Here is a 19,293-nt window from a genome sequence, read left to right on the forward strand (position 1 = left end):
TTAAAGCAGAGTGTGTGACCACTGAATGGGTCCCACTACTTTGTGTGTGTGTGTGTGTGTGTGTGTGTTTGGAGGAGGGCAGACTAGGATAACTCAGGGTAATGTATTGTCCTGGGTGTGCACCCTGACAGTTCCTCCTGCCGCTGCCTGGTCATTCATTACTGCTAATTTGACATGTTTACGGACCCCCCTCCTAACATTACATACTTAAGGCAATCGACTGACCTTAAATGGAAACACCTACAGCCGCGCGCCATGTCAATACCAGATGAGGATGTTTGTGTCTGGATGTGTGTGTGTGTGTGTGCACTCCTATGTACCTGCGAAGCAGTGCATCAATACCGAGTTAGCGGTTAATCTCGAGGAGCAGGTGAGTTATGCCTGCGGAGACGCTCTCCACCATTATCTGAGTAAGTGTGTGTAACGCAGCTAAGAGGTGAACAATTCAGAATAATGCAGGAAGTGTGTGTGTGTGTGTGTGTGTGTGTGTGTGAGAGGCCAAGAGAGATTAGACCTTTAAGAGCCAATATTTCAATCACAGCTCCTCTAATTCCCCCCCTCTGTTTTGGTGTGTTTTTTTTTTTTACATATTCAGCACTTAAATACAGTGTTGTGTCATTAAACGGCCAATCTTGCATTGTCTCTCACTGATACACAACATTAATCACCAATTAGCTTTGTCCTGCGACTGGCCACCTCTCTCATTAGAATATGATAGAATGTAATGGTACTTAATGATGCTTAGGAAACATAATTAAATGACTGAGCTGTAGAACATGTGGAAGAAGCGCGGTGCATCAATCAAAGGCGACCCCTGTCAATCCAGCGCTCGTCAGGAGTAAAGGCAGAGGCGTGTGTGTGTGTGTGTGAGTGTGGGGAAAACCACTGGCCTCTATCGTGACCTCATTAGGGAGAAATGAAGGGTGGACGTGTCCCCATCACAAGACACACATTGGTGCTTCAAAGTGTGAATGACATTAATATGTGACTGTGTGAATGTCAGTTGGTCTATCTGGCTGCATGAGGCGGGGGGAAAAAAGGGCCATTTCTGCTGCTTCCAGCTCTAATTAGCATGTGAATAAATGGAATAAATAATCTATATTATTTATGGATTTGCTTTTATCGTTAATCAGCATAACAAAAAGCTAATGTCGCCACTGTACTGTCAGCTGAGGGGAGGATGGAGGGGGAGGAAGTAGGAGGAAAGGGGGGGGGCAAATAGCTTATCTTTTGTGTTTTTTTTTTCATTTTAGTAGAACAATAAAGATAAGTGTTCTACATGCTTGCTTAACACACACAGTTCGCCTCCCCTCCTCTCTCTCTCTCTCTCTGCCGGCAGTGGTGAAATCCATCTCTCTATCGCTATCTCTCTAACATCCATTACATACCCCAGCCCCTCACCTCCCTGCTCATTAGGCCAACGCACAGTAAATTAGCAGCAGCAATTACAGGGAATATAAAGCACGGGGCTTCCTCTGACAGGTACCACACAGATCATACACAGACACCCACAGTCGTCGGGGATAATTACTGTGGGAAACGACCACACACCCTCCTCCAGAACCTGAATGTGAGCGCACATGCTCGAATATGCTCTGTCTTACTGGCAGGCGTGTTGCATATACACGGATGCAGAAAGTGTGCACCTGCAAACACACAAACTTTCTTGCCTCTTCATCTCTCTATGATGTCCATTGTGACTATTTTTCCAACATGGAATATTATTAATATTCATCCCTCCTCTCCTTTCTGTCTTTTGCTCACCGTCTAGGTCTGTCTCCATTCTGAAACCCCCCTCCTCCTCCTCCTCTCCTCTCCACTCCTCTCTCCTCTCCATTTCTCTCCTTTCCTTTCTTTATCCGGGATCCCCATGGGGACTCCTGTTTTTCTTTCAAACACGCCTCTCTCCGCTCTTCCTCCCTTCATGTGTCCATGCAAGGAGGAGAATGAGAAAAAGAAGGAGGAGGAGGAGGAGATGGTGAGGAGGAATATGTGCATTAATATATTTCATTAGGATACCAGTAGCAGAGAAGCTCCTGAACAGCACCTCTCTTGATGTGTATCCAGAGGAGCGCAGGCCCCAGTTCTCCAGGAATAGTGTCTTAATGTTATGTCTCCAGAGGGCTGAGGTCTGCCGGCTCCGCGCTGCCCTCGGCCTCCCACTCCTATTGTCCTCCTCCCACACTGACCAGTCTATCCGGGGCCTGCAAAGCTGCTGGAAATAAAGAGCAAAATGGGTTCACCTTTTGTCTATGTGTATTTATGATTTATGTGTGTGTTGCACTGCCAAGCTGCATTTTGGGGGAAGTGGAATCCCTGGAGCCGCCGCGCGGTGCAGCAACATGGCAGCGGTGCTCGGCTCGCTAATCAAAAACATTAGGCTCCAGGCCTCATTTTCCCCCAGCACTGAGTGTGTAACCCTCCATAATTCAATATCCCACCTCTTACCGCTAAACCGTGCACACTACAACCCACTTTACTGTTTGTCAGCAAACTATCAACTCTGTTATTAGCTATATATATGGGAGGGGGAAAAAAGCCCTGTGCAGTTACAAAGCTTTGGGGCAATTAAGGAGGCAAACACAGTGTGTTTACGAATCCTCATTTCATCAGTACTTCCAGGTCGTCTCCCCCCCACCACCTCCCTTTGGCGTTGCGGAAGCCTCCAGTTACCGTGGAGACCCTTTGAGGTCAGCAGAATCCCGGGATCCGCTGTTTCCACGAGCTAATCCAATCGCGGGCCCCTAAATTAGATATGCAAAAAATAAAAAAGAAATTAATTTTCTGCTGATGACCGGGTATGCAAATGATGACTCAATTATGGTGGGCTGGTGCGTTTCGCAATTAATAACCTTGGAATCATCATTAACTAATATGTTTAGGAGGAAACTTGTCAGGCTAACCATGTTCACCATGCCATCAGTAATGCATTAATGAATTAGATTCATTAGAGGAAGGAGCCTTGCAGGGGGGGGAGGGGAGGCAGGCTGGGTTCTGACCTGTGGAATTAGAGGTAGCCACTCCTCCTCTGGTAACCGCCTGTCAGCTATTTAGAGATGATGTTTTCATCAAAAGAGAGAATTAAACCTGCAGTAGGCAGAAAGTGTTTGGCATCATTGGGCAAAAATTCCATAATAACCTCTCAGTATATTTCAATTCAAGTGTTCTGAGAGAAAACTCGACTTCTGCCTCATGGCTCTGTTTTCAGGCTTTAGAAAGTCGAGACCGCGACGGGAGACTTTGGCCAATCAAAGGTCATTTTAGAGAGAGCGTTCCTATAGGCTGTGCTCCAGCTGGTGGGCGGTGCTTGGTATTTCCTCAACAGATCTCAACATGACGGCCGGGTCACAAACTTTCTCATTTTACAGCTAAACAGTACACTACAAGATGTTTCCGTTAACATTTGAGGCGAGAAAAATGCATTACAGTAACAGAATATTGATTCATATTTGATCAGCGCTGCCTAGTTTGACCATGATTGTGATTTACAGCTGCTCAGAGACGGCAAGGCTCCAGCTCGGCTCTGATTGGTTGTTTTCCTACGGTCTGGGAAATCTTGCCGATGCCATTAAGAGCACCGGAGGACCCTTTTTTTTTTTTAAGATCACCTGTCTCATGCACTACCGTCAGGATATAGTGACCGTTTTATAAAAAATAGTTTTTTTTTTAATCATATTTGCTCCATTTTTACCCACTGCTGATTTAAGTCACTAAAAAACCCTCTTTCATGTTTTGTGATTGCAGAAATCTGAAACGTGGCGCGTTACAAAATAAAAAAATGACAACTGACAAAGTCACAGACAAGAGGTAACTTTAATTCAACATTGTGAGAGTCCAAAAGTTATCTTACAGCTCAATTTTCATCAAAAACAATAACAATCTATACAGTAGAATTTTTTTTCTTCCCTTATATCATAGAGCTGTTCAGTGTATTTGCAGTCAGAGACAAAACAGAGGGAAAAATAGACACCAGCTATTTGGTTTGCATCTTTTTTGTTTGTTTGTTACCTAAATACAAAACTTTGTCACCCATTACCAATATTCATAATCAGGATGGAACTTTGCGTACAAAGAAGCCATTGTATGACAACAGACCTCTGTAGTTCATTTGAAACAGATATGGCGCGGCCCCCCCCCCTCCCCGCCCCGGCCCCCCGATCGGCGCGCACACACACAAGTGCCTGAAAAACACTCGTCTGTCAGCAGGCGCCTCCGTTAAAACGCTCCTTTCTAGCCACTTAACAAAACCAGGCTCTAGAAAAGAAAAGCAGAGAGAAAAGCCCTATTCTCTGTCCAGCAACAGCTTGAAGACACACGGCAGACACAAAGAAAAGACTACAGAAATGGCTGAGAGGCCAATTGGAGCTCCCTTTTCATGCTTCCTCGCTTGTTCTGTTTAGCTTGTAATGAAGCTGTAATGTCCAAAAGGCTGATACACGGAGAGGAGGACTGCATGGGGATCAGATACCGGAGTCAGACCGAAAATTGTGCTGTGACGGTGCTCGTCTTCACTGTGCGCCCCTTTGTACTACAATTAAAACAGCTCATACTGTTGTGTTAATGAGAAATATCACCAACATGCTTGAACTTATGTCATTAATCGGAAAAAAAGCTACATAATCGCTACAAAATAAAAGAGTTTCTGTGAATACTAAAGTGCAATGAGCACAGCTGGGACAGACCTCTCAGCGTCCTTCAAAGCGTGCCATTGCTGTAGTATTATAGTACATCGGGGTGTGTGTGATTGTTGAATTATGGCTCTTTGTATTCTAGTCTGGCTTCACCACCAAACACAGCGGGTTTGTGCTTTGTCCCCAAGTTCCCATGAATTCCTCTGTGGCAATAGACAATTGTGGTGAGGGTAGAAAAACTGTACACGTGATTGAATGAAGAATGGGTTTGCATTGTTAAGGCATCTAGACTGCTGGTAAAGATTACAGTGACAGAAACAAAAAGAAAGAGTATATAGATACAGTATGTAAGCAGGCATAAATAACATAGGAAAAGAAAGAACAGAGGGGGGAAAAAGAGGAACTCAAAAGAAAGAAACAACACAGAGCAATTTCTTAGTTCTCTTGGTTTCCACACACACACACACAAAAAAAGAAAGTGTCACTCAAGAGAAGAACCCATGCATATTATCAGTTCAAGAACAGTATCAATCTGAAAGCCTCAAACAAAAAGATATAGATTTACAGTATATATTAATGTGTGTATATATTCTTAAAAAATCTACTTCAACCAAATACTCTGAATAAGATGCTACTTTTTTTGCCATACAATAAACATTTTCATAAGGAAAAAAAAACTGTTTTATTAACTTACAAATAATACAAAAATAGACAATGGCATGTTTTTTGAATCAACAAATTAAAGCATGGTATACCAATCAACATACAAAACAAAAAAAAGATAAAAAAGTCACATTTAAATAGTGAGAGACAACAGTAAATAATGAAACAAAACACAAACGTGAAATATGTTCACTTACTGTATTAAACTTACACAACACAACTAAACGGGGGGTGAGAGGCAATGTACAAATACAAGGGATAAATACATTATTTATAGGATATTTTACAGGATCCCCTTTTTGTATCCAAATCCATGTTTGTCATGTTTAGCGGATGAGATATTGACAACACACAGGAAATCTATCTTCTGTACTGAGAAGCTGCCTTAAGACATTTAAATGTTTACATTTCAAACTATAGCTATCGCGAAAAGAAAAAGAAAACAACTGAAAAACTTTTTTTTTTATATACAAAAATATATCACATATATCACGCATTTATTCTAATTTGATATTCGCTAGACTCCTTCAGTACAGTGCTGGCTGGACGCACACATCCTCGGGCTTTTCAAGTCGTCGCTAAAATCTCCGACGAGATGTCAATTTTGGCTAAAATCATCACCTTTTCTTCACATGACAAAGCAGAAAAGCATATTGCAAACAGCTCAATCCTCACAGTTTTATTAAAATGAAACAAACAAACCAAACGGGGGGGGGGGGGGAGGGGGGGGAAGAGATGTTTTCTGATGTTGAATTAGCATAGGGCGATTTTGTTATGCTGTTTTTTTTAGATTTACGGGATAATTAGCAGCAAAGTTGAGGGTTGATTTTCTGTATTTCTTTGTTTTTTTTTGTGTTCTTGACCTTTGTTCCATTTGGCCGGTGTTGTTATGTGGTTTTAGTAAGCAGCTCTGAGCTAAAGATCCTCTATTGTGACAGAGGTTACGTAAACTTCATGGCCAAACCAACACTTCACTGTTGTTTGTGCGAGTTATGGATTGCGAGACGGCGTGGGGGCCTCCAGTAATCAAACCCAAACCTTACAGGCATAAACATAAAGATAAATAAATGCTCTCTTCATGAGGTCAGTGTCACACTGTGGGTAAAACTATCCAACACTCCATCCAACACGGTGTCAGAGAAGCTACGCTAATTCAACCAAGAGGGAAATAACATCACAAAGGTTCGTATTGTTCCTTTTTTTTCTCTCCTCCCCTATCCCTTCAGATGAAATCCCAATGGAAAGGCCTGAGTTTAACAGAGTCCCGCGTCTTATCTTAGACTTCCTTCAGTTCAGCTCCGGAGCACAACAGAGACTCGCCAGACTCTGCTACTGGTGTCTTTTCCCCTCTCAACATTCCCAAATCTCCAGCTATCCCAGATCCTCTACATGGGTGGAACGATCATCCCGGGAATCGCTGCTTTGTGGGAAAAGAGGGGGAGGAAAAAATGGTGGAGGGGTGGGAGAGGGGGGTAAAGAAAGAAAGAAAGAAAGAAAGAAAAAGCGAGAGAGGTCAGTCATGTGATTGCTGGGTTTCATCTGTCATCACATAACAGAAATGTGCTCCAGCATCTGGCGAACAAAGACGACTCTCCCTCATTATCTCTTCATTCCGAAGGCCCCCGAAAATCAAAACATTTTTCTCCGCCGCGCCGCTAACTTGGCGCGCGCCAACAACTTTTCACGGGCTTTCCGAATAGCTCCATGCGAGAGCTGCCACTGTTAATTGTGAGCAGTTACGTTGTGTAAGCTCATTGTGCATCACGGAGCACAACTCAAACACGAGAGAGAAAGAGGAGTGACGTGGGATGACAGAGGTGCCGAAATTACGCTCGGCACTTGAACATGGAAATGGAAGTTTTATTCACATTTTTATATCATGCTCTGCCTTCCACTAGCTCCGACATTTTCACCTCCTCGCTCCCCCCCCCCCCCCCCCCCCTTTTACACAGAAGCCATCACAGGGAGGAATTTTTCATATAACATATTGGCTCCCTATTGATTCACCTCTCTCTTCAATCCACTAATTCCCTGGTTATTTCCTAAGTGTCTCCGGCTTGTTGGGATTAACAGAATGGTGTGTGTGTGTGTGTGTGTGTGTGCGTGTGTGTGTGTGTCAGTGTGATCGGCGCGCGGTGGCCAATGGCCCTTTGGGTCACCGTGGTCAGCGCTCATCAACGCCGACAGAGGAAGTGAGGAAGTGCTTAGCTCGGGGCTCTGATAAAGATTCCCATCCATCATTTCTCTCTCTCAGGATCTCAACACCATACAACATCCTGCCTAGACGAACAGACCCCGCGCTGCATTCGATGGAAATGAGAGAACAGAATGACCCGCGGTGGCATAACAACCCCCCCCACCCCCACCAACACACACACACACACACACTACAGAGACACCCACCGGAGCACAGGCAGGAAGCAGGAAGTGAAAACAGGAAATGGAACACATGTGGCGTGGCGCGGTGTCTCTCTGACGAGTCAAGAGTGACAAATAAAAACAGAAAAAGAGAAGGAAGGGCAGGGCAGGATGAGCTGGTGGTGCAAATGAGCGGTGTGGGATGGAAAAGAAACGGAGAAAGGAGAAAATGAACGTACTTCAGGAGAAGGCCAGGCCCTGCAGAGAGTTGTTTGATGAGTACTTGCTAGAGTCCACAAAAGACTGATCTACAGTGAGAAAGGAAAGTGGACGGGTTTGAGGAGGGTAGAGAAAGGAAAAACAGGGAGTGAGGAGGAGGAAGAAAAGGAAAATTGGAAGAAGAAGTGGGAGTAAATTGTTAACATAAGGAGGTGAAGAAGAGCAGGATTAAAGCTCGATGAAGAGGCATACACATAAAAACTGAATTCATTGTGCTAGGTGGCGACCTGTTCCAACAGCTTACCTTGCAGGCTGTTACCATTACCGCTGGTGCACGTGGGCGGAGGGGAGTTCTGGGGTCGCACGACGGGGGCAAAGGCGCTCTTCTGCTTGACGGCGGCGGACACCATGTTGGCGGGGGAGAAGGAGAAGATGCCGGAGGAGCTGCTGCAGTTGGAGGGCAGGCTGGTCGACGAGGCCATGGTGGGGCTTGACGGGACGACTGAGAGAAGAGAGACGGGTAGGACAGCGGGGTTAAGGGGGGTCATAGGGAGCACGTCAGGGAAGACGGACAGGGAGGAAGGATGAAGATGGAGAGGGGACAGACAAGGTTAGAGAGAGGGCCGAGGGCAGAGGACAGGCAGGCGGGACGAACAGAAAGGGACTGGTCAATGGATGATGGTGGAGGGGGGGGGGGAGATGATATTTTGGACTCAGATCAACTGGCTCAGACTTTTTTTGTTTTTGTTAAGCAACCACCTGGCAAAGACATATTCCATAGCTAAGACAGAAATGTGTTTAGTTGGAAACTTCCACCAAAAAAACTGCCCAAAGCTTTTTTTCCCCGTCTGATCAGTCTGTTTTGATGACTCATCGTGTTGCTCAAGGGGTGCAACGGCGTGATAAACATCTTCCTTGCTAACTCGGGGTGCTGCACCCATAATGTGTTCTCAGGGCAAACAAGACTCTCCCAGACCACCTTCATCACATGCAAGAGCCAGAGCAAAATCCAACACATGAGCAGATAACATCTGCTTGACAATGATCACTGCTTCTTTGTGCTTTCACTGCTATCCTGCCTCATAATCAGTGTCATAAAATAAAGCTTAGAGGCCTGTTCACACCAGAAAGTGGAACAGTGAAATGAATATGCACCTTTGCAAAATGTGTGGGTCTAGAAGCTTGGTGACGTCGGGGCTTCTCTCAGGACTAGTTGGCGAGCTACTGTAAAGAGTTTAATTGGAGAGGGGGGGGAAAAAAGCTCTACAAGCTTGCTAACTGTACGTTAGTGCAAAAAAAACGTATTAGCTTGGTCGCTAACAAGACAATAAATTCACTCCGTTTTTTAAAACCATGTCTTTGTTGTGGAGAAGTTTATACTTCGACAGAATGTTTGAATAAAACCTGATGGTGACTCTTAGATAATAAATTATCGTTTCCTCCATTTTGGATTACCTGGTTGTCCGTTTCCTCAAAGGTTAACACTTTCAACATAACTTGGTATTGATCAGGCAAATTCATGGGTTAAAGTTCACCAAAAGTTGAATTCCACTAATCGATTTCTCAGCAAAATGTTGCTATTTTTTTTTCTTCTCAAAATGTTGGTGCAACCAGGCCTTAAAGCTAGGGTTGGTAATCTACTTCAAAAACATGTTCTTGTTATATTTGTCGAAATTCTCATTACATCCCGACAGCAATCAATAAATCAAATGCTCTGGCAAAAAAGAAAACAATCTGGAATCTGTGGCTGTCACAGGACTGTAATAAGCTCGTCCAATCATTTCATTCGGGCCGAATGTAAAGATTGGACAGGCTACTTGCCTTTCTTTTTGCGTGCACTCATGTGTATCGTTACGCGTCACCGGATTCTTCTACAAGCTGCTAGCTTGATAGCTGTGAGTACCAACAACAGCCATGTTTGTTGTTTACGTTCATAATGATAATTTTGGGGGAGTGGCTTTGGAGGGAGACCTGAAGGGACGGACTGTCAGTGATGCTGACTTTCTTGCTAGATTTGGGGACTTTTGGAGCTAGTGCTGCTGATTTTTACAATCTAGTTTATGCTTGCTGGTTTCTCAACATTACCAACCCTAGCTTCAAAGCTTTACATTTGTGAAATTCTTAGCCTTAGATCCACATCATCAATGGAGCTCTGGGTAAAATTTTGTGACGATAGCAACATGAGTATTTTGAAAAAAAAAGATTCAAGCTGAAATTTTTGACATTTAGGCTTTATACAAGATAGCTGTTAGCTGGATTTTGGCGTGAGACTCATCCACAGACAAAAATGACCCACAGGTTATCTTTGCAACCCAAATCCTGTCTCCCCCTGACATCATCCCATCCATCCTCCTGGGTTTGTCTTTTGTCTGCTAATACACTAAGAGCATTTTCCCCCTCAGTGATTTTACAATCAGGCGAGTCGTATTTCACCTGCCCTCTGATATCTGCTTCTGCCTTTATTGTTGTTATTATCCAACACTTAGCTTTTATGGCTCTTCCTGACAAATCCTCGCAATAAAGTCATAATCCATTTATGAAGGGGCCTAACTAATCAATTAATGAAAATTGGACCTACAAAGGCAGGCCGAGGGGCCATTGATTGAAAGTGTCTGTGTGGGGCCGATGAGCCTGTTAAAATACTTGTTAACACCCAGGAATCAAAGAGCTGAAATGGAATTGCTTCTCTAGCAATTAGTTTATTGATTTAATCAAGGGTCTTTAATGTAGAGGGTGAATGTGTGTGTGAGCAGAGGTGGTGGTGGGGGGTGTGTGTGTCGGCGGGGGCGGGGGGGGTGCTAGGTGATATGCTCCCCTGGCCAATAAAGTGGGGATTTGCGTTTGAGTCTGTTCTTAAAGAAATAGATGAGCCAGCTGAACTGCACGACTTTCCCCTTGTGTGTCACTCCTTATCTCCACCCCCCCTTTCTCACTTCCTGTCGAATACTTTCGTGTTCAAAAGGCTCAATCTTTTCCCTTTCCGTGCCTCGATTTTTGTCACCCCCTCTTGGTTTCACGTCTAGGATGTGGTGTGTTTACTCACTAGCATAGGGCGAGTTGCCTGCGGATCCATTGAGGAAGTTGGGCGAGGTGCCCAAGGTTGCCATGCCAGAGTTAGCGTAGCCATTCATGCTAGTGGAGACAGAGCTGTAGCCACTCTGCTGGGGAGTTGAGCTGGGGACATAACCATGAGGGGACACACTGCTTGTATTCCTATTGAAACCTACGGACGGGGGGAAAAAGAGAGGGAGACGGAGAGAGAGAATAGGCGTTAGGGGTATAGCAGATGGCAGACAAAACAAAACGAGAACATGCAACGCTGCCAAGTGCTCTTTTTCCCTACACGGCTAATGGACGTAGCGGCATAAGCCAAAAGAAATTCTCGAAAACTCTTAGACAGCATATGGCAGAGCGAGAAAGCAATGAAGAGAGCGGAGGGAAGAGTGATATGAGAGGGAACTAGCTGCAATCCAACTACTAAAACAAGAGGCCTTTAACCTCACTGGCTCCACTCCAAAATTAGATATATTGATAAGGCAATTAACACTAAAAGGCCTCGGCAGCTCTTCTGTAATTTATAAAGAATGAAGCCAGTATTTCTGACAGGACCTTTCTCTCCTTTACGCTTTACAGGGGCAGAGAATAGAAAGAGGACAAGATGGAAAAGAGACTATAAATATACATCCTAGGTCCAATGCGCTGACACTGGAGAAAAAAAAAGAAAGAACAGCTGGAATTGAACATCAGGAATTTCTGCTCTCTAGTGCAACGCGGGCTGCTGTAGTAGCCTCCTTCTTGATAATTAGGTACCACCAATTCCCATTCCTCATCTGTTAGAAACCGTATAGGCCAGAAGTCTCGCAGCTGATATCTGTTGTTTTCCTCACATCTGAGCATGTTTCCAGATGAAGATGAAGGACAGAGGAAGCTCATTGGAAGTATTGAGATGTATCCAGAGGCTGGTCCATCCGCTCTGCTCTCCTTCCCCTGATACACGTGATGAATCACCGCTGACTGCACCCACATCTCTCTCTGTCAGACAGGGGCCGACCCCAGTCTAATATACACACCCCTAGGACCCACTCATATTTCTCCATCGCACTCCATCCACGGCTCTCTATTTCTCCATTCTTCACTCTCTCACCTTCGTTCTTTTCCTCGTCTCAAGTTTTTTCCCCGTTTCTTACTGCCTCCTCCTCCTCCTGTCCTCCTTTTTTTCAGAATCTTCCCTATTTGCTCCATGCTCTTAAATCAACCTCTCTGAATTTCCCACAAGAAAAATAAAATCTCCCTATCGCACTACTCATCTTTACTATCCATCCCTCTTTCAACAAAGAAACCGAGAAAATAAATAAACTGCCACCACATTTCCCATGATAATAGACTTTAATTGTTTCCTGTTGCTCACCCTGATTGGCTGTTTGTGCCACCTCTGACCCGCTGAAGGAGTTTACGGACATCATGCCGGCGTGGACGGAGTTGCTGCCAAGGCCGGATAGCTGGTTGTGCCCCCGAGGCACTGTTGTGTAGAGGGCCTCTGCGATGTCCGCTGCTCGTTTCAGAATCATCTCCTGATGATGAGGAAGAGACAAAAAAGAGCTTTGGTCAGCAACAGAGACAGGAGAGAGGAGATGAAGAGAAGATCTGCACTTGATGAAGGCTTTAAAGGTCTCACAAGAATGCTAGATCTCCACTTGAGATATTGTGCATGTAAACCTATGCTGTCTCAATTTGTGTAGTTTCGTATTTACACTTTCTATTTTGAGTGCAGAAGTGTGTTCACACTGATAAGTATCGCAAAATGCAGTGCAACCTAATAGGGCTGACACAAATGCTTTGAAGCTTCGACCGTTGCCATGGTATTCAACCTCCAAATCAGTATTCGAATACTTCTTTTTAAAAAAAATTTAGTAGTATGTAATAATAATGTATAAATCCCAAAATAGGTCATGAAATAAAGAATAGTCCCACAACATTATTCATATTCAACATTAATTATTATTAGTTATTCTCAGATGGATATCGCTGTTTGTTGGGTGTAGAGGTGTGTGTACAGCAGTGCGGCAGTGGCACTGAAACAGGGGAGATGGAGACAGACAGACGGAAGAACATGAGAGACTTCAGAGAGCAGGTCCAAAGCACACTGGAGCACACGGATTTAAGGCAGTAAACTTTATTAAAGACTAACGTTTCGACGCCAACTGCGTCTTCATCAGAGTCAGAAACTCTGATCTGTGTGTTCCAATGTGCTTTGGACCTGCTCTCTGAAGTCTCTCCTGTTACAAGATTGCCCTGCTCTGTGAGCACCGGACAGGCCTACCATTCCTTGTGAGGCGGCTGAAGCGTGTTTAACCTTCCTTCTTCAAACAGAAGAACATGTCAGCCTGCTGCACCACGTTGCTCCACGAAGCTTCGAATACCTTCAAATATTTCCCACCGAAGCTTCGAAACCCAAAAAATGGTATTCGGGACAGCCCTACACTCTAAGTACCCGGATGTTGTATTCAAATGTTTTGAAAAAACAGCGAACACTGAACTTTACAAGTTTATGTGTTTTCTTCATTAAGTACCACTATACTGTAGTCACACAGAAGCCATTATTGGGTTAATATATCCGTCTGAATTGAATTACAGCCGATACGGCGTGATTTCCGTGGCTGACTATCACCAGCTGATCTACCGAGAAAACACTACCCTGTCGAAATTCACGCACTATGCAAGTAAGTACATAGTGTGCACAGTGTCCTACATGGGAGTGTGCTAACAGAAGTATCCAAATTGAGACACAGCTTTAGTAGGCTGAGCCTTTTTTTCATATCAGTGGTCACTGGGAGTGGTGGGATTGGTTCCAGTAAATGGAGGAAAGGCTCATTAACAGACTCATCAAATCTTTAGCCTGCCTCTTCCTCCCAGTCTTAATCCCACTGCTCTTCATCTGCTTCTCTTCTCTTCCTATTCTCCTCTCCTCCCTCTACATTTGTTCTCATTGTACATCTCCTCCTTTCCTCCTCAACACATTAGCTGATAAAAGCACTAACTCATCCCCATGTGTGTGTTTGTGGGTCCCAGATCTCGCATGAACACAGCAGGGTGCTGCTGTGCCAGCGGAGACACCGCCCTTTGATGCTGCGAGTGGTCCGACACCGCGAACATCATTTGAGGAAAAAAGGTATTGACGTTTTGTGCGAGTGTTTACCTGGTTATTGTGAGGCATCCCGTACAAGGCCTCCACCAGGTCTGCTGCTCTCTTTAAGATCACCTCCTGCAATCAAGCGCAGAAAGAGGAAGGGGATTGATCACGAGTGAGACGGCTCAAAAGAGTTCAGTCACTTTTATTACATTTCACGTCTTACATTATGCTGTGAATGCAGAACAGAGAGTGCGAGGGAGGAAGGAGACAGACAGAGGAAGAGAAATGGGCCTGTCCTGGCACTTTGTTACTAGCCGGGGCAGTTTGGGAGAGCAGAGGTAAGATACTGTTATCTGTGAATAAAACATGAGCCTATATCTCTCTATCAGTCAGCCATCTTCTCCTCCCTACTGTCACCGCCCGGATCATGAATCTGCTGCACATGATCACGCATCAATCTCATTTAACACAACATATCATCAGGTTGACGGCTATACAAGTCCCCTCGTCAACCCGTCTCCTGCCCCGTATTAACCCTGGTAATGATCCAAGTGAATAGCCCTGCATCCACTTTGTGTGATAAATGTAGAACATCATTGCTCAGGTGAAAACCGCCGAGTGGAATTTCCCACATCAAACATTTATCCTCGCGTAGTGTTTGCCGTTTTCTCCGCGCTCATTTTCTACCGCTTACCCTCCTTTCTCTCCTCTCCTCCCTGTCTCTATTCTTCTCCCTCCCTGAGTGTATGAGTGTGTGACTCCAGGCACTCGTTATGTGTGTGTGTGATGTAGACACCTACAGCCCTACGAAACCCTTTTTAAAAGTTAATGTGCCGGGGCCAGGATATATGCTGGAGGCGCGACAACCAGAAAATTGCAGCCCCCTCCCCTCCAACCTTCCCCTCGTTTCTTTCTCTACCCTCCCTCTCTCTTTCCACTCGCGCACACACACACACACGCTGTGCGCTATACCCTCCTGAGTGTATCCCTCGCTGTGAACAAGCCCTGGAGCATGTGTGCTCTCTGTTCCGTGACACACCGCCTTTCAATCAGACCTCATATCACACACACACACACGGCGCGCACTCAGCCACGCACATGTGGAGGCTGTCGAGCACGCCCAGGACATGACGAGAGGGTCAGCAAAGCAATAAAGATTGTAGAGCGCTGTCCGAGGTGCTAAATTCACTCAATAATGGGAGCGCTGCCTCTGTGTTAACCTCCCATTACTAGCACTATCTGGGGGAGGCAGAGGGGGGAGGAGGAGGGGGGAGAGACGAGGAAGAGGGGAGACCAGAGAGGAGGCCCGCTCGGTGTGATTGAGAGATGTAGAGGCCCTAGGAAGGTAAGTGGTTCTTTAGTATGTATGCACCGCTCCTCGCTTCCTTCTCTCTGCTTTTCCTCGACGCCCCATGCCTCCCAGGGATTGCTAGATAGGTAGATGGATGGATGAAGGGAGGGAGGGGGAGGAGAGGGAGGAGGAGGGGAAATGAGGGAAGTATGAGGCATTAGGACACAAACAGATCCGCAGCTGGAGTGTAACGGTGTTCAGGGAGGACACGTGAAACCTCACTTCATCTAAAAAACGTTTTTTTTTTTGCTTCTTTCTGCACCAGCTATGAGTCTCCTCAGGACCTCCAGTCTGTCTGCGCATCTCCATCTCTAATCTCTCTCTTCACCTGCGTCTCCAAACTCTCTTCTTCTTCTTCTTCTTCTCCTCTCCCATTCTCTCTATTAATCACTCTCTCGTGGTCCTGTGCCCTGTCTGTACCTATCAGTCTCTCGTTAGCGAAGGGATCTGTCCAGTAGCTAAACGCGATTAGGCAGCGCTCCAGAGTCGTTCTGATAAACAGATAAATGTGGTTAGCGCCGCGCTGCCTCCCTTGCTCTGCCGCTGTAAGGGGAGACCATTTCCTGGGCGCAGGGTCTCTTCCCGTAAAAGTCAGGCCCACAGAGACGTCAACAGGAAGGGGAACCTGATCCAGAGCAGAGCCTGGCCTCGTCTGGCAGGGCGGTCACTCATTAGCCGGCCCCAGACCCCCAGCTCCGCCGCAGCCTTAGCTGAACACCCTGCAGTCTGGTCTGAGCCTGAGCTCCTTCCTCACTCTGACTGCCTGACTATTAGCTACAGCGCAGTATGAGGGCTGCTTTCAGCTGGACACCGGATCATTACCACAACATACAGAGATAGAACAGGCATTGGCAGCTTGTTCCCCGCTCAGTGTGTGGGTTCATTAAGAATCCCCCTTGAAAAAGGTGCCACTAGAAGGGAATACGTTATACTCCTAATCAATTTCACCTCGATTAAAAATTGACAGGAGAACAACAAAGAGGCGTTTGCCAAGGTGACCATGAATGTAGCACAAGAAGTTGCCAGTGCATGCCCCCCTCTCTCTGATGATTGAGGCCAACAGTTGAGAGAAACGCGGTCAACAAACTGTTATTACCTCAATAAAGGCACAAATCAATAGAGCCGAAATGAACAACCGGGCCTGCCAGCTACCGCTGTTCATTTGGAAGAGAAAGAGACACCGCGGAGCGAGGGAGGAAGAGGAGGAGAGGAGAGAAGAGATGGATGGATACAAAGATATTTAGAGGGATACGGGGGGGGTTGATAGGCTAAAGACCCAGAACTCACCAGGACAAGTCTTGTATCCACCAGACATGACACGCGGCGAGGACAAGTGATTTCTCTATCTTCCTTCTACATCTACCTGGGCTCTCCATCTCTGCCTCGTGGTGACTTCCCTACACCGAGTGTATGTGTGTGTGTGCACGTACAGCCACAGAGAAGTGTGTGTGTGTGTGTGTGTGCATTTCTATGTGTGTATGTGTGTGCTGGAAGTAATAAAGTCCACCCGGGGTTGACTTCGATCCACTGACCCAGCAGGAGGTAAGACTGGACAGCTATGATGGATCACCTAACCTGCTTCTGCCTCTCTCTTCCTCTCTCTCTCTCTCTCCCCTCAACCTCCTTTCCTCCCTCTTTTCCTCCCTCCATCCTTCCCTTTCCTCTCCCACTTTGCCAGTCTAAATGACCTTATACTCCGTGGAAGGATGAATAGAGTCGCTTGTGCGTGCGCTACGCAAATAAAAAGTGTTTGTTTGAGCAGAAAATGACCATGAACATATGATAAAATGTTAATGTGCATACTGCGTAGTGTCATGTATAGCCTAACTGTCCATAGCACACAGGCACTCCTCTGTATGTGAGGTCACGCTGCCCTTGTGCCATCCATACATGCTATGAAACTCTAGAAGTTGTCAATACGTACCAGTGTTATATAGACGAAGTCCTATAAAATAATTGCATGTGGCAACCAGCATGAGCCCAGACACATGAGAGGATTGGAAGCACTGTACCTTGGGTAATCTCTCTTGGTCTCCGGGGTGTCTGGGGATGACCTTCTGTAACCTCTGGAAGCCGTAGTCTATGGTTGGCTCGTTCAGCGCTGAGCACGGAGACAGAAAGAGAGACAAAAAAAAAAACTTTTAATGCTTGATTCTTAATAATGAAAACACCTACTGTTCAACAGCGACTGCGAGATGCAGCCGGAGGAACGAGTGATTCTCTGCTACGGCAGAAATGACTGAATTAAGCGCGGTTTCACACGAGTATTTCAACATTAAACTAAACACGCAGAAAAATGTGGGTGTTCTCTATTAAGTCTGGTGTGTGTCTTTGTTTGCCTGTGATGTAATGAATCTCTCTCTGTCGCCTGCTTTGGTGGTTAATAAAAAGACTGTCAGGAATCAGGCAGAGTGTGTGTGTAAGTGTGTTTGTGTGCATGCGTGTGTGTGTGTCCTGTGGTCTTGCGTTGATCAGCGACTAATATAAGCAATTACAGAGACTGGTTCCAATATAACAAAGGCTTGATCGCTCCGGGGAACAAGCTAAACACACACACACACATATATAGAGACAGTCGCATACACTCACACGCACACACAAACACACAGAGTCAGATCATCCAGGCAGCAGGGAGAAAGCACTCTCTCGGCATGCTGTGGTCGTGCTACGGTAATTGAATATGAGAAGATTTACCATGAATATTTAAACATTAGAATAAATACAATGAAGATCTGAGGCTTATAGTACAAACACTTCAGAGGAGGATTGTTGGATAAGTGCTCTCTCCACATAATTCATTCCTAATGTACTCTCTCCCTCTCTCTCTCTTCTCTTGTCTTTTACCCTCCTCCACCCCTTGTGTCTCTTTGTGAGTTGCCTGGGGAGTCAATGCACATACATGGATAACGACTACTTTTCTGGGCTATACGATGCTGCTCCCGAGCAGAGTTTGTGGCTTCAACATGCATGTACGTGTTGTAAAAAAGTGAAAGAAAAAGGAGCCGTTGTGCGCGAGGATTGCCTGTATGTGTCTGTGCCGTCCGTCTGTTTCCCCCGTGGGTCGCAGCTTGGACGTTTCCCGAGGGCTGATGCCCTGCTCGCCTCACATCTGAGCAGCCAGGCTGACTAGGCGGCCCCCAGAAAAAAAGGCCCCTAGAGGCTATGAGTACAAGCTGTCCTGCTGGACCTCTAGTGACTTCACCATGGCTCCTCCCGAAACGCCCGCTCAAACACACACACACACGAACCAAAAAGAGAGCAAAGGAGGGAATCGGTTGTTGCTCTGTTTTGGCAACACAAACGTATTTGGACAGCACTCCCAGCGGACCGTTCCAGTAATCCATAAGAGTGAGAGAAAGGAAAGGTGAATAGCTGGAAGCAAAGACAGCGCAGAGGGGGGAGGAGAAAAAGTAGAGATGCCAGGCTCAACTTCTGAAGAATGACACGCATTACGGGCCAGCTGGTCCGCTGATAAAATAAGCCAAAACAATGAGATGATCACATGCAACAAATAAAGTATGAATTATTTCTGAGGACAAATATTTGACATTACTTCCCCATTCTCTGATCTCTCTAAAGCCTTAAGGAGGATTTGCCCTGGATTAGGCCCTGCAGTCTGAGGAGGGGATTGTTCCGACAACATCCCCTCTTTCGTCTCAGAGGCTTTTGTTTTTATGATGAATTTTTTATCAGTTCTCCACAATGTGCCAAATGAGCCTCGAGTGAACAATAGCACAAAAACCCCAAGACATACAGAGATACCCACTATTACAAATAAAGAGACAATTTTGGTAATTGACAGAGGAAGTGATATTGTCTCTGCTCATTTTCAAGGACCATAAACCAGAGGAGGAATATGGGGGGGGGACAACGCGCTCCACTAACTACCTGGCTGCGTCTCTTTGGGGATTATCTTGGCGTTTTATGCTCTTATATATCTA

The 19,293-nt window shown here is 45.7% G+C and overlaps 1 protein-coding gene across 6 annotated transcripts in view; it reads right to left on the reverse strand.

The window, feature by feature from the left end:
* Positions 1–3,794: 3,794 nt before the first annotated feature.
* Positions 3,795–19,293, reverse strand: part of ebf1a (EBF transcription factor 1a) — a 69,840-nt gene continuing 54,341 nt past the window's right edge. For 2 of the 6 annotated variants that reach the window (XM_037780565.1, XM_037780560.1), the window contains 7 exons: positions 17,365–17,453; positions 14,068–14,133; positions 12,280–12,442; positions 10,915–11,094; positions 8,176–8,373; positions 7,892–7,960; positions 3,795–6,711 (listed from right to left, as the gene is read on the reverse strand). In XM_037780565.1, the coding sequence (XP_037636493.1) occupies positions 7,893–7,960; positions 8,176–8,373; positions 10,915–11,094; positions 12,280–12,442; positions 14,068–14,133; positions 17,365–17,453 (764 nt within the window). In that variant the 3' untranslated portion in view covers positions 3,795–6,711; position 7,892. Of the gene's footprint in view, positions 6,715–7,891; positions 7,961–8,175; positions 8,374–10,914; positions 11,095–12,279; positions 12,443–14,067; positions 14,134–17,364; positions 17,454–19,293 lie in introns of all 6 variants that reach the window. The other 4 variants (XM_037780561.1, XM_037780563.1, XM_037780562.1 and 1 more) reach the window with 4 other exon arrangements.

The sequence above is a fragment of the Sebastes umbrosus genome, chromosome 9 (genome assembly GCF_015220745.1).
Source record: "Sebastes umbrosus isolate fSebUmb1 chromosome 9, fSebUmb1.pri, whole genome shotgun sequence".
Lineage (NCBI taxonomy): Eukaryota > Metazoa > Chordata > Actinopteri > Perciformes > Sebastidae > Sebastes > Sebastes umbrosus.